At 40.9% G+C, this 14,234-nt stretch overlaps 3 protein-coding genes across 4 annotated transcripts; 1 reads left to right on the top strand and 2 right to left on the bottom strand.

The window, feature by feature from the left end:
* The first annotated feature begins 1,189 nt into the window (after nucleotides 1–1,189).
* Nucleotides 1,190–7,980, top strand: ddx19a (DEAD-box helicase 19a). Of its 2 annotated transcripts, none has more exons than XM_086129913.1 (11): nucleotides 1,190–1,399; nucleotides 1,493–1,544; nucleotides 1,622–1,811; nucleotides 3,153–3,245; nucleotides 4,103–4,205; nucleotides 4,284–4,398; nucleotides 4,484–4,661; nucleotides 5,619–5,856; nucleotides 6,284–6,446; nucleotides 7,411–7,602; nucleotides 7,692–7,980. In XM_086129913.1, the coding sequence occupies exons 1-11, from the start codon at nucleotides 1,337–1,339 to the stop codon at nucleotides 7,751–7,753; spliced, it is 1,449 nt and encodes a 482-aa protein (XP_085986039.1). In that variant the 5' UTR covers nucleotides 1,190–1,336; the 3' UTR covers nucleotides 7,754–7,980. The 2 variants fall into 2 exon arrangements, with proteins under 2 accessions (XP_085986039.1, XP_085986029.1); XM_086129903.1 differs by having other exon boundaries at nucleotides 1,190–1,411.
* A 561-nt stretch (nucleotides 7,981–8,541) lies between these two features.
* Nucleotides 8,542–9,490, bottom strand: ubxn10 (UBX domain protein 10). Its single transcript, XM_086129962.1, has one exon. The coding sequence runs from the start codon at nucleotides 9,362–9,364 to the stop codon at nucleotides 8,843–8,845; it is 522 nt and encodes a 173-aa protein (XP_085986088.1). The 5' UTR covers nucleotides 9,365–9,490; the 3' UTR covers nucleotides 8,542–8,842.
* A 1,179-nt stretch (nucleotides 9,491–10,669) lies between these two features.
* On the bottom strand, nucleotides 10,670–14,062 carry cptp (ceramide-1-phosphate transfer protein). Its single transcript, XM_086101676.1, has 3 exons — nucleotides 13,948–14,062; nucleotides 13,189–13,362; nucleotides 10,670–11,704 (listed from the first exon to the last, which is right to left on the bottom strand). Exons 2-3 carry the CDS (start codon nucleotides 13,320–13,322, stop codon nucleotides 11,182–11,184), a joined length of 657 nt encoding a protein of 218 aa, XP_085957802.1. The 5' UTR covers nucleotides 13,323–13,362; nucleotides 13,948–14,062; the 3' UTR covers nucleotides 10,670–11,181.
* Nucleotides 14,063–14,234: the final 172 nt, after the last annotated feature.

The raw sequence follows: 14,234 nt of genomic DNA, 5'->3' as shown, positions 1-14,234 counted from the left end.
GGGAAATTCAATATGGAGTAAAAATGTTTTCTACAATTTTTTTCTCGAACTAATTTAGTATGTGACTATGTGTATAGTAGCTTATTCATGAGAAAGAAATGTAATTCATCAGTTAAGCTTGTTCCCACAATAAAATGTTATCGTTTCAGACACAATCGGAGTGGTTTTAGAGGTAAAACTTCCCATCCTAAATTAAAGATCAAATGATTTTGAGGAGGACAAAGGTACACAGTATTGATAGTATTGTTTAGGTATGGTATTGACATAAACGGAGTAATTTGCATGACACCAACTTTAAAGTAAAGTTAAAATCCAAATTGCCTGGTTGAATCAGGCCGAATTTATCATGCTCAATACTGAAAAGTAATCAAATGATTTTGTATGTTTTCAAGGATGCTACAATTTTTTTTAAACTTTTTTTTTTCTTCAATTTGTCTGTGCTGCCAAATGTTCCATGGAAGGTGGTTGGGAACCACTGCTCTGGAACAGACGTGGATAAAGTCAAAAAGCCAGTGGTCTGTGTGTGTTCTGGTGTAGTACAGGAGAAGTTCTGGAGAACATCCTCTAAATTTGCAGATAATATTTGGTCAAAATGTTCATCAAACCGAGCGTGAAGTCCCAAGACGTCCAGAACTTCCATAATCCCTCTGCATTCAAAGTCAAATGCTCAGGGTTCAATATTCCTCCGGCTACATTTTCTGTGAGGTCTAAATTGTAATTGCTATTGCCTCCCACATAAAACTCATGAAAAATCCATGGCTCCTAAAATGTCTGTGATTAACTCACGAAAGAGAATGATAGATAAAACCTTTCATGATGCGAAAGGGACATGAGTGCCCAGACTAACCTATTAAATAATTTAACACGGAAATAATATCGAAATAAAAATATTTTAAATAAATACACATTGAAAGGCACATGCACATACATACATACATACATACCTGTATATACATAGATACTGAAATAATTAACACATATAATTAAATTTGTAGCTAAAAGAACACTGAAGTACATTAATACTCTATGTCTATGATACATGAAAAAATTATTGATGAAGTAATTTGTTTAATTTTGTCACTTTTGGTCCGCCATACCAAACAGCCCACACTCAGAGTTCCACATATTACAGTAAATCCCCGGATGTCAGTAGAGGCATCACGGTCACAGTGGAGTCACCAGTTTAGTTGTTTGGCCTGGCACGTTGCGCTCGTTTCTCGTCAGCACTAATTATTTGTCACCTCACTGCACCGGACATCAGGCCACACCAACCTCCAAACTTTTGCTGAAACGTTCCGGCTTATAGCATCAGGAAGTTGGAGCTAATTATTGTAAAATGTTCAAGGACTCGTGGGCGCTGGAGGCAGACATCCAGGAGACCAACTCCGCGTGCGTGCAGGTGATTTTGGGGGTGGCTAACCGTCCTGGATGAGAGCTAGCTAAAGTTTGGATAGCACTTTCGTAAAATACAATTTCATCTTTTTGTCACCAGTTTGAGCCCACAACGAAGATGGGCCGAACTAATCTTTCATGGATCACCAAAGGTGTAACGAAATATCCCCGTTTCCAATCTATTTATTCATTAACTAACGGCATTTTTTTAACTCTGGCGGCTGCACAGGATATCTCGAGACGGGCATGAGTGGACAACGTGGAAAATTGGAAGGAGATAAAGTGGACCCAGCTGAGGCGTCCTTACTGAACAAATGTATCCGCCGGGCTCTTGTGAGCAGTAGACATGAGGTGGAGGTCCTGCAGCGAGACCCCACCTCCCCGCTGTTCTCCGTCAAGACCTTCGAGGAGCTGCGCCTGTGAGTTTAGGTCCACATAACTACCATAGCTTTTTCCTTTTTTTCTGTCTTTCTTTCTTATTTTAAACAAAGGATAAACTCAATTTCAGCCCATCACACATCTAAACACATGTATTGGAAAAAAAGAGCAAAACACCTGCTGTATTTTTCGTTACAAAATTCTCATGTCAAACCACCACTCAAAAATGTCATACAAAATATGGATCATTGTCAGGCAGAATCCTCTCGTATACCTAATCATACATCCATCCATCCATTTTCTAAGGCGCTTATCCTCACAAGGGTCGCAGGCACGCTGTCTCCGGGCAGTAGGCGGGGTACACCCTGAACTGGTTGCCAGTCAATTGCAGGGCGGACATAGATGAACAACCATCTCCACTCACACTCGCATCTAGGGACAATTTAGAGTGTTCCATTAACCTGCCACGCATGTTTTGGGATTGTGGGAGGAAACCGGAGTACCCAGAGAAAACCCACGCAGGCATGAGGAGAACATGCAAACCCCACACAGGAAGGCTGGAGCCGGAATCATACTCTGCAGTTCTGCACTGCGAGGCCGACACGCTCACCAGTCATCCACCGTGCCGCCTATACCTATTCACTTTATCAGAAATATATATTTTTAAAAGCTTGTTTAAGTTACCGCACTGCATCATTCAAGTTGGTCTTGTAACATATTGCTATCATACACTATTGCATGTCAACACAATGCCACCCAAAAAATACTTTCAATCGTTAATTTAATTTACTTAAAAAATCTATTTATATATTATGCCATCATTGGCACCAGTAAAGGGTGTGCTTTTTACTTTTGGGTGGGAGGCGGGCCTCCCACCCAAAAGTAAAACGGGATAGGCTCCAGCACAGCCAAGACCCTCATGAGGACAAGCGTTGTGGAAAACTAACAAATCACAGGAAAGCGGAATTACACGTTTGACTAGTAGTAAATTGTGAGTGTTTGAGCCATGCCATGCCAAAAATAGAAAAAGTAATTACGGTTTGTAATTGACGATCGATGTCACAAGATGGCGGCATAGCACTACTTGTGTCTAAACGAAACTGTGCAACTCATTTTAAGTACAGTACTTCCTTCAAACTAAAATGCCAACAGATTTTGCCAAAGTAGTATTGACAAAATGTTTTGGCTTGAAGACAGTAATGGTTGAAATGTGATTTTTTTTTCTCCCAGCCAGCAATAGATAGATCCCCCCCCCCCCCCCCCAAAAAAAAACATCTTCAAATGCATAACAAGTACAAACCATCATTCAGCACACCACTGCTTTCCTGGTGAGATTGTAATTTTGGATTTGTAAATATATATTTTTTTTCTTCCATAAATAGGAAACCCGAGCTGTTGAAAGGGGTCTATAACATGGGCTTCAACAGGCCTTCCATGATCCAGGAGAAGGCTCTACCTATGATGCTGGCACAGCCGTGAGTCTCTTTTTACACTTTTACTGTATGCCGTTTAAACTTCAAACTTGTATTGAACCAGACAGATCATTTTAAAGACCATTCATACATTTCTGACAAAAGACAGAACAGTCACTCTGCAATAGAGAATTTAAGTTGAAAACAAACCACATATTACTTACTATGATTTAGGATTCGTTTGTAATAAATGAACAAGAGTGCAAAATAAAACTGACAACTCTCTTCGTTTGAGTGTTTGTTCAAAATAAATTGAAGTGCAAAATAATAGCGGTTCAGCTGTTAGCGTCAAACATGACACTGACATTGGAAAAATTACACAATCCGTAACTTTTGTACTTTTGTTACTTTTGGACATAAATGTTTGATAAGTTGATAAATTATTCAAAACTGACTAGCAACCTTATTTTACATCTTACAATAACAGGATGATCCCAATGATTGTGATCCATTTGATCTCGATAATGACATTTTTATATCGTTTTATCTGTAGTGCCTGTCTTTGTGAAGGTTGGGAAATTTTGCGCAAGGAATGATTCATTCGGTCTCAAACTGCAGTACATAATAGGAACTGAGATTTAAAAGGATGATCAAATCTTGAATAGATTCTTTTGTTCAAATAAGTGCACCGTACACTCTGCAGTTAAGTAAATCTAGCAGCCTCAACAAGGAAATACAGTGACTCTCAAAGTAAATTTGCTGAATAAAGGTTATCTTATAAAAGGCTCAGACCATAATGTTATACACTGACGAAGGATCCCGGTTCATTTTTACATCACCAAACATGCGTTTGTATTTGGACAGACATTGTTTTACATTTTAAATAACACTTGATTTCTTTTCAATTTCTTTAAATGCAGACCTCAGAATCTGATTGCCCAGTCACAGTCAGGCACAGGTAAAACTGCCGCCTTTTCTCTGGCCATGCTCAGCCACGTGAACCCCGCCCACAAGTGGACTCAGGTAAGCTACGTGACCTGCTGCTGTGTTCATTTTTTGACTGTGTATGCTAAGTGAGGTTTTTTTTTTCTCCCTCCCTAGGCTCTTTGTATCGCGCCTACATATGAGCTTGCCCTCCAGATCGGTCAGGTGATGGAGCAGATGGGCAAATTCTGCCCTGACATCAAACTGGCGTACGGCATCAGAGGCAACAAAGGTGAGAAAGTCGAGGTCACGTCAGAGTCTCTCTGCTGTACGTTTCAAGTCCAGGAGTTGGCCTTGTCACTTGTTTTTTTGCCCAGTGGAGCGAGGCAGGCTGTTACAGGAGCACATCGTTGTGGGAACACCGGGCACCATCCTGGACTGGTGCAACAAGTTTAAAGTCATCGAACCCAAAAAAATAACCATGTTTGTGCTGGATGAGGCTGACGTCATGATCGCAACTCAAGGTCATCGAGACCAGAGCATCCGCATCCACAGGTTAGGAGCATCTTAGCCCTATAAATAGATAAATAGTCAAAACCAGGGGTGGGCAATTATTTTTTGCAGAGGGCCACATGAGAACCAGAAAATATTATGGAGGGCCGGACCAAAAGGGTGAACTAAATTCGACATAATATTAATTGGATTTCTTTATTTAAAAAGCAGTATTTTGCATTTTTTGGCACGTTTTTCAGACTTTAAGAGTACATTATTCCGTCGTATCGAACGGGATTTGCTTGACTTGGCGCTACTGCGGGCTTCCGTATCGTCTCCCCCTTTCTCCCTATGCTCTGCAACTTCAAGTAACTGTGCCCCCTAGCGTTGAAGTGCCTGTCATTACAAGTCCAAATGAAATGAATGCAGTCGTTGACATCGAACCTTAATTGTGTACCAACCTTCGGCGGGCCGGATTAAAAAGACCAACTGGCCGGATTTGGCCCGCGGGTCGTAGTTTGCCCACCTCTGGTCAAAACAGTTGTCTTTAGACTGAGACAAGATAGGATGGTCTCAAGGCACAAATGTGGTAAAGGGTACAGAAAAAAAATCAGCTGCTTCGAAGATCGCAGTGAGGGCAGTGACCTCCATCAAATGTCTGGTCTGATGAGACAGACCGTGAACTCTTTGGCATGCCAGTCATGTTTTCTGTTCAGATATTTTGAAAAAGGTTTGCTCTTAGAAGAACCCACCATGTGGTAGGAGCATTGGATGTTGCTTCATTCCCCATTCTACAAAGAGAAATGCGTGGAGAAGAAAACATTATTTAACTTGACTTAATTAGGACATGCTTGGTTTTCATTTGACAGTGATAATATGTATGTAAATATGGGCCCAATTCAGCACCGGTGATGGGAGTGCTTGAGTTAAACCTTGGAAAATGTACATACTGTACATGAACCCTTTACAGAAAGTTTTGAAATTATGGGGGGTTTTTTCTGCCTCCTCGTGCTAATGCAGGCATCTAACAAAAGAATGCCAGATGCTCTTCTTCTCTGCAACCTTTGAGGAAGCAGTGTGGAGATTTGCAAAGATGATAGTTCCCGAGCCCAACATCATCCGACTGCGACGCGAGGAGGAGACTCTGGACACCATAAAGCAGTTCTATGTCCTCTGCAAGAGCAAGGAGGACAAGTTCACAATTCTGTGTGACCTCTACGGGAGTATGACTGTGGCACAGGCCATGGTTTTCTGCCATGTAAGTCGTGACAAAACAAGTGTAGCTAAGTGCAGTGTAGTCGTGCATTTACTGTCCTTGATTAGGAACCAGTAAAAAGAGGATTGCTGCCTACAAATAAGGCATCAAAAGCTTGTTTCACACACACACACAGATTATTCTAAAGGGTGACATGTTTGATACACACTTCTGAAAAAAATGTTATTAATAATTAATGTTAAAGAATAATTGGCAAACAGATAAACATTAGGATGCAACAAATCTGTTTCTGTAAATCTCGTGCAGTGTTTACATTTTCAAATTCTTACCTCTGAAAAGTTCTGAGAATATCACAATGTCCCATCACTGGTGAGATATTTTTAGATCCGATTAAAAGGATGAGTAAATGGTAAACATTGGAAGATGAAAAGAGTTTAACTTATTTTGAATGTGATTTCTCCTCTTGCAGACCCGTGAAATGGCATCTTGGCTCACTGCTAACCTGACCAAGGAAGGCCACAGTGTGGCGCTGCTGAGTGGGGAATTAACCGTGATGCAGAGAGCTAGCATCATTGAACGCTTTCGAGATGGCAAGGAGAAGGTCCTTGTCACCACAAACGTTTGTTCCAGGGGTAAGAGGCAGAAGTCCAGTGCCAAACTGCGTTGTAATTTTTAGGGGGGGTTAGACTAACGTTTGATGGATAGTTTGCTGGCTCTCACTGATGGTGTAGTGCGTGGGATCTCTAAATGTGTTCTGCGACTGACTGGCGACCACTTCAGAGTGTAGTCGGCCTTCCGCCCAAAGTCGGCTAGGATAGGCTCCAGCACCCTCCCCCTGCGACCCTGTACAGGATATGCGGAGTTGAAAATGGATGGACGGATGTATAGTTTGCTCAGGGATGCTGGTCAACTTCTATTTTGTCCCCAACAGAAAATAATGAAAAAAGAAATGGGAAGCAGAGTATTAATCTAGACATGATAAATTGGACGCTTAAAACTGAGAGACTCTGAAAGGATCAAGTACGGTTGACAGGGAGACTGGAAATAAAGGAGAGGCTGGCTCTGTTGGCAAATTGTAGAAGAGACAAAATGAGCACTAAAGGAGGACAAAGTGCAACCTTTGCCCTTGGGATGTGGTGCTGTGGTTGTAAACAGAACATTTGGTTGATTATCCCCCGTTCAAGGAACAATACAGCCTTCCTCTAAATTGTGTATTTGATCCAGGAAATGGCTAATGTGGCTTTATTGTCTTTATACTCATCCTTTGAAGTAAAATCCAAAAGATTTCAATCTACAGCAAAAAATTAAATTAAATGCTCACTGACCGTTGCAGTACTTTTGGAGCAGAGGGTTGACACCAATACACAAGTGTCCAGATGCCTGACGCAGACGCTTCACATTGTCAAAGAATGACATAGACATTGCAACTCAAATGTGATGATTTGTAAAGACAGAAATGTCTCGGTGTCCAAAGATTTAAATAAAATAGTCACCAGACGGCAACAAACGAATTTTAACGCAATGAACGGAATATATTGTTCGCTAATCAAATTTTCAAAGTGCTTCAAAATTCTGCCTGTGTTGTTTTGTCACGAGGCATCGACGTGGAACAAGTGTCCCTGGTGGTCAACTTTGACCTCCCTGTGGACATGGGTGGCAACGCCGATAACGACACGTACCTTCACCGGATTGGCCGCACAGGACGTTTTGGAAGGCGCGGCTTCGCCATCAATATGGTGGACAGCGAGTACGGCATGGATGTCATTCGACAAATCGAGATGCATTTTGGTACTTCTCATTCACCGCGCCCACCAATTTAAAGAGAAGTAAACATACAGATGTTGACCTTTTTCTTTTGTCTCTTTTTAATCCCCCAGACAGGCGAATCCCAAAACTTGACACATTGAATGTTGAAGAAATTGAAAAACAGCTCAGCTAAACACTCAGCTGCTGCTGCTAAACCTCCACGGACCGTTGTGCCTTCCACAGGTTAATTGTTTACAAAGTGTTGACTATGCAGAAAGATTTGTTTGAGATGCACTTTTGATTTATTCCTTGAAGCAGCAAACCCAGCGTGCTTGATTTAATTCTGCTTTGTTTGCAGTGTTGTTTCCTTTACTTTATGTTTGTTTGCACGTTTGCATGGCATTTGAATATTCTAGTGGAGTGAAAAATATATCAAAAATACCATTGCCTTTATAATAATAATACATTTCATTTATAAGCGCCTTTTTGTGTCATGGTTCTTTCTGTCTGAACTGGATTTCAATTGTCATTTGATGACGGATGAAGAGGTTCCGCGGGCTCGGACAAAGGTTTCTGCTGTCATGAACAAAACATTCACATAGAGCCACTTTTCAGACTGCCCTCCCAGCAAATGGGATGGCGATGCAATGAAGACATTATGGTTGCGTATTACATATTAATACGCCTGTCCCCTTCAGAATAAACTTGTGTATGAAGAATTCTTTTTTGGTATGAATACAACTCTGAGGTCACGTGCAACTTGAACTGCCTTGCATGCAGGATGTCAGTGTACCGAACAAAATGAACTGAGTATTAGGAGTACAGTTACATCTCAAAAGATCAAAATCGTCAATATTTATTTCAGTACTTTGAGTCCAAAATTAAAATCCAGAGATTCACTACACAGTGAAATATTTCAAGATTGTATTTCTTACATGATGAATATACAGTATTTCATGGCTACGATAATTACACTTGTTCTACAAGCTGTGCTACTCACTTTTAAATATTCACTTATTTAAAAAGAAAAAAATGATTTTCTATGCAGGAATGTGAAAACAGTATTAAATAGTTGGACTAGTTCCGTTTTATTTTTTTATATTGAATTGTTCCATTAAAAACATGATTTTACTTCTCCATCTTAGTATGTTGTAGGCAACAATGGCACAAGGTAACGGATGGCAAATTAATGTGGCAATCATAAACCTTTTACATCCCTAAAAGAACTCGAAGAATCAAAATACTAAAGATCAATAAATGGAGCACCTATATTAGACTCTGCTTATTCCTGCTCTTGTCCAGTCAGTGATGTGATGCACAGTACTGATCTGTCGTGGATGCCACACTGGACCAGAGTCAGGTCCAAGTCAGTGAAGCTCCTGCGTGGCACATCCATGGTTGCTATGGAAACCTCTCCGTACCCGATCCCGAACCTGGACTCTGCGCAGTCCCTCACAGTCCGTAGTGGTTCTGCAGGGTCAAAGCGCCGCTCGAACCTGCTGCCGCACGGTGCCCGGATCGCCAGCAGCAAAGGGTCGATCCGCTCGGACTCACGGCCGGACCCGCGTGACCCTTCCCCTTCTGAAGACGGGCGGCCCACATTCCCCGAGCGTGTCTTCCCGATGGGAGGGAGGGCCTTGTGTTTATTGAGGTCAAGTAAGTCCGGCACGTTCAGATTACCGTGATGGGTGGCGGGCTGGCATCGGGCGCGGAGTTCCCTGGTGGGACGGCCGGACCCTGGTAAGCCACGGGCACCCATGTCACGACTTGCCCCACGTTTGGATTTCGGCCTCGTAAAATCCATCCAGCTAACTTCAACGATGCTGTTTATTTCTCCGCGTCAGTTATCAAAGTGTTACAACGAACCATTCGAACCATACACTTGCATTTGGCTTCGTTTTCGTTACACTTTCGACAGGCAGCGCTTCAGTTCGGGTGTCACTGTTGTTGCTGCGGCAGCCTGGTTGTCATGACAACCAAAGTACGTCTTTACATCCTCTGCTGTTCATGTCTCAGAACTGCACTTTCGTTCATTTGCGCTGGTGTTCAAAAGCCAAGGATATAGATTTGCTATGAGTCCCGTTTTTTTTTTCATTCCTCACTTCAATCGAGCAGTTGAATCGAAGCTCACTTGTGATACCTACTGGTCAACACAATTTCCTTTTTTTTTTGATCAGAGATGCAAGTTTTCCAGATACATTTTTGAATCCGAATCTGCCCTCGTTTTTTTTTCTCTAGCACATCACGTTTTCATAATATAAGAATTAATATAGGAATGCATTTAGTAATATTTGTGAAGTGTTAGATTCAGGAATCGGAAGATTTTTTTTTTCTAGAAAGGTCATAGCTATAAATTACAAGCTATGGTAAAATCCGTTTTGAGACAGCTTTTAGAGGTCAAACTTAAAAATAAAAAAATGAAAATGTCTCAAACACCTAATGTGCTACAAAAAAAGTAAAGACTTTCTTTAAATCTGCGTCTGAAATACATTTATAGAAGCAGGATACGATCTCTTGATTAAAATTTCCTGTTGACTAGGGTTATTTCAATTTGGGATCACAACATAAAGCTAAAAAAAACAGCTTGTGATTAAATAAAAAAACTTGCAAGTTCTGTAAATCAAGATACCACCTTACTATCTGGTTTTGTATCATGCTAATTTGTGTCCATGGAACAGGTTTAACAGGAATGGGTGTAACATGCACAAAATACGCCAAGTCTAGTGCTCCATAGTAATCATGATACAGTACTAGGAATTTTTAAAGAAATCCAGGATTGTCTTCGTGAAACCTCAACTTTTAGCTTGTAGTCCAATGAAAAGCAAGAGATAAATTATCCAACAAAATATAAACGCTCCATTGTTACAGTGGTGCATTACATAAGAAAGTGTAAGAAAAATATGAAATCATTTAGCCCTGTACTGTATTATGTCTCCTGTGCACTACAATTACATTTTATCATTATGACCTCTGTCAAACATGAAGGCAAAAGGCATGGCGAACAAAGAAAATAATATATAGTGCTAATTGACTTTACCCTTTGAGACACGCTGCAAGTATATCAAGGCAAAGGCAACTTTATTTACATTTCAGTGACAAGGCAACTCAATATGTAATATGGGATTTCTTTATTTGGATGGAATGATTCAAATAGTACAGTAATTTAAGTCATCTAACATGATAAGAATGCTGTTCATTAATTTTTTTAGCTTTTTATCATTTCATCTGCCAGACAAAACAATTCATTCATTTGGTCATACTTGCTTCGGCATTCAATGAATGCCACAGAAATGTACCGACATTAATGGAGCAACATCAAATATGTCATTATTGTAATCAATACACGTAAATGTGTCTTTAGCTAAATCAGACAACGTATTTGATTTATAAAAATCCCCAGTTGCACATAAAATCTTTCACATGACAAGTTGTGGTGAACATGAGCAGCTCTGACCTCGGACGACCCTTCTACCAGATATTTATTTACATCCAAGATGGAGCTGACAATCCTTAATTGATTTTACATTAAAAGATGATTGCAGGAGACATTAACTTGTATTCCAATATGCAGCTATTGCACAGTCCCTGGCACCAGTCACCAGTAGTCATGTTGACATGTTTCTACGGCAAGTTGAGCAAATTGTTTTTAGCATAAAGTTCCTCCGTGATCTGGTACACCTCCGAAATGAGAGGAACGGCTTCTCCCAGGACAGCTACCACTTTCTCGGGGGGGCCCACATTCATGACCTCAAAGAAGGCGGGGCGACCAGGGAGCACGCAGAAGGCCAAGCCCGCCGCCTTGCGCACCACCCACGGGTGGTATTGCGCGAGGGACTCGTTGTAAGCGTCGGCACACATGACGGACGTCTTACTATCCTCGCTGCTGATCCTCAGCCGCTCCAGAAAGAGTTCCAGCCACCTGAGTGCACGATGCAGCCTCAGGAGGGTACGAGTGCCCGATTCGGGATGGCTTCCTCGCTTGTCGATGTCCACCAGGCCGTTGTCCAGCTCGTATCGGACCATGGACTGCACAGTCATGTAGTGAGAGTGCGTATCTTCTTTGAGCAAATTCACCAAGATCTGGATCTTATTGATGGCATCCTTGGAAATGAAGCCAAAGACGGACCCTAAGCTGTTTAAAAACCTGGCAAAAGCATGCATGAACAAGTTGTGTTTTCAATGTCGTCAACATGCAAGTTGGACTCATTAATTTTTTTTTCAATTAATTTTTGAACAAGGAAGCAATTGCCTGTAATATTCTCAGTTTCTGAAAGGCATTTAACGGCATGTTGCAGCAATCCCTAAACAAACGTCTGTTGATCATTTGGTACCAGATCGCAAAGGGGAAAAAAAATTGGTTAAAGTTCTTTTTTTTTTTCGTTCATTGGTATTGCGGGGCTTTTATTTTTAAAAACGACTCCCTCCCCTGATGCCTCACAGCGACTCTGGCGCACCATTTCTTACAGTGGCACAAGCTAACCCTCGAAGGAGAAAAATATTTGTCAAAAACGTGAACATGAAGGACAAAAACAGTTATGGAGAGCCACACATCAACAAACTGCACCAAAGGCATCATTCTGAGCCACGTACAACACTGCTAAAGCAAAGGGCCTTTACTTTTGGGGATTATTGATTCTGTCTGCTACTAAGGACATTTGTAGTAAACCTTTGGAAAGGGCAGCAGGGGAAAATGTAGCAGATGTCGCTCTTTCAGCTTGCACCATAACAAGAAGAATTGAGGCAAAAGCAGAGGCTGGTGAAGCGCAGTTTATGAGTCGATAAATGGGTCACCGTGGTACACAACTCCGGTGGAGGAAGCTACTGATGTTGACAACAAGGCAATGGTGCTTGGCATAACCCTGTCGCAACACAAGATCACTTTAAACCAGTACCGCTTCGTGATACAGTAACACTTATTTGTTTTTCCTGAGGCCCAAAGTGGATCCAGAGACAGCTCATTTTTATTGATGATATTTATCATGTATCACTGTCAGTCATCATGACTGAATTGAACTTGGAAATGCCCAAAAATATCACCTGAGTGACAGTGTTAGGTAAAATGAGCTTAGTTATTTACTATATCAAAGCACATAGAGTTAAAGTTAATTTCCCATCTGTTTGAGCAGCTCTTCTGCCTTAAAGTGAGTTACAGAATCATTGTGATTCTTTCAGATTACACGCTGTGGTGTGACAACAATTTTGCTCATGGAACTCCCGCACCTCTACCCAGTCAGTGAAAGGTTTTCATGAATGAAAACTGGCACCAAATACAAAAAAGAAAAGGTTGAGCATCCCTGATTTACTGCCCCGCAGTGGTCCAGAAAGAATGAAGCAATTATTCATTTTAAGAAGTAGAGATACCCTCTGCTGAAAATGGAGAACAATTAAAATTTAATTTTCATTTTAGAAGTGGAAGCGTCCATTGCTCATGGTAGAATGATGTTTGGTGAAAATTAAATGTAGTAAAAGAAGCTAAAACTGTACTAAAAACCTTTAATAACTACATTAATCAATCAGTCCCATTATTACCGGTAACTAAAATTCCATCGTGGCCAAATATAGTCCCCCCCCCCCCACAAAAAAAAAGTAGAGAGTAAAATAAAACAAGACCTGAGGGTTTATACTTACTTTATCAGACCCCGCCAGCCAGACACGTAGTTTTCCAGAATGACAGCTTTGTCTTCAGACAGACACACCTTGAAAGTGCTCAGAACCTCCTCAAAACAAAACTTCGGATCATCTGACGCCACAGAATCAGCCATTGTGGGTTTGAGGAACCGTCCTGTCAGGTGTTTCCCAAACCTTTATTCAAACGGGACATCCTTTAAGAGTGGGAAAATCTTATGGCACACCACCAAGCAAAAATGTCACTGACTAGTGTGAAACATGGGCCTGACGAACTGAACACAAAGCTGATATACTCACGCATGACTTTTGTACAATTGGCAACAGATTAATGGAAGAGCATTTAAAATTTTCATTAAATTATCTGTCACTATACGTCGCTGGCATTGACAGATAAACAAATACTGTATATGTTTGACTGCATGATTTTCAGACAAATTAAGTAAAAATTGATCATTTCCCGTGACACTCCTGTTGATCCCTCACGGCACACTATATGCCATGTCACCACGTCGATTCGTCGCGCGCACACATATTGAGCCAAAATTATTGCAAAGGACCAATTCAAAAAGCAGATGTTCAACAGCGTCGTCAGTCAAACACAATATAATGTTTGGCAGCAGCAAGCCGGGTTGTGCTACTTAACCATAATTCTATATATTACATAAATCCTCAAGGCTTACCCATCATACATATACGTTATTAATTTGTGGATATGTATTAAGTTATATTACATTACTACACAATGAAGTAAAACATTACCTGCCAACCCGAATTGAAGCTTGTTTCCGGGTCGCTTTCCATCTGCGTAGACTCGCACCGTATGACACCGGAAATTAAATCGTTTTAAAATAAAATAAAATCATAAATGTACGGTCTGTTGAACATAGAAGGGGACACAGAAGTTGTCATTTCTAAAAAATATGTTATGTGTGAAGACATAATTTTTGAATTAATTTCCGCATTTTATACGATCACCGCAACATTTTAACGTTACTTACAGCGATTTAAAATTATATTAGATCTTATTTTGAAATCAAGCCCGGGAT

This window comes from Hippocampus guttulatus, chromosome 1, assembly GCF_054856545.1.
Source record: "Hippocampus guttulatus isolate MCC_2025c chromosome 1, RoL_Hgut_1.0, whole genome shotgun sequence".
Classification (NCBI taxonomy): Eukaryota; Metazoa; Chordata; class Actinopteri; order Syngnathiformes; family Syngnathidae; genus Hippocampus; species Hippocampus guttulatus.
Note: the sequence above shows the minus strand (reverse complement) of the source record. Positions and strands in the feature narration are given on the sequence as shown.

What these genes read in the sequence shown, in the direction of transcription:
- ddx19a (XM_086129903.1), top strand. Translation starts at nt 1,337, where the DNA reads ATGTTCAAGGACTCGTGGGCGCTGGAGGCAGACATCCAGGAGACCAAC. An exon ending in CGGCATCAGAGGCAACAAAG is followed by an intron (nt 4,399 to 4,483) that starts GTGAGAAAGTCG and finishes TTTTTTGCCCAG; the next exon opens with TGGAGCGAGGCAGGCTGTTA. An exon ending in CACAAACGTTTGTTCCAGGG is followed by an intron (nt 6,447 to 7,410) that starts GTAAGAGGCAGA and finishes TTTTGTCACGAG; the next exon opens with GCATCGACGTGGAACAAGTG.
- ubxn10 (XM_086129962.1), bottom strand. Translation starts at nt 9,364, where the DNA reads ATGGATTTTACGAGGCCGAAATCCAAACGTGGGGCAAGTCGTGACATG.
- cptp (XM_086101676.1), bottom strand. Translation starts at nt 13,322, where the DNA reads ATGGCTGATTCTGTGGCGTCAGATGATCCGAAGTTTTGTTTTGAGGAG. An exon ending in GGCTGGCGGGGTCTGATAAA is followed by an intron (nt 11,705 to 13,188) that starts GTAAGTATAAAC and finishes TGCTTTTGCCAG; the next exon opens with GTTTTTAAACAGCTTAGGGT.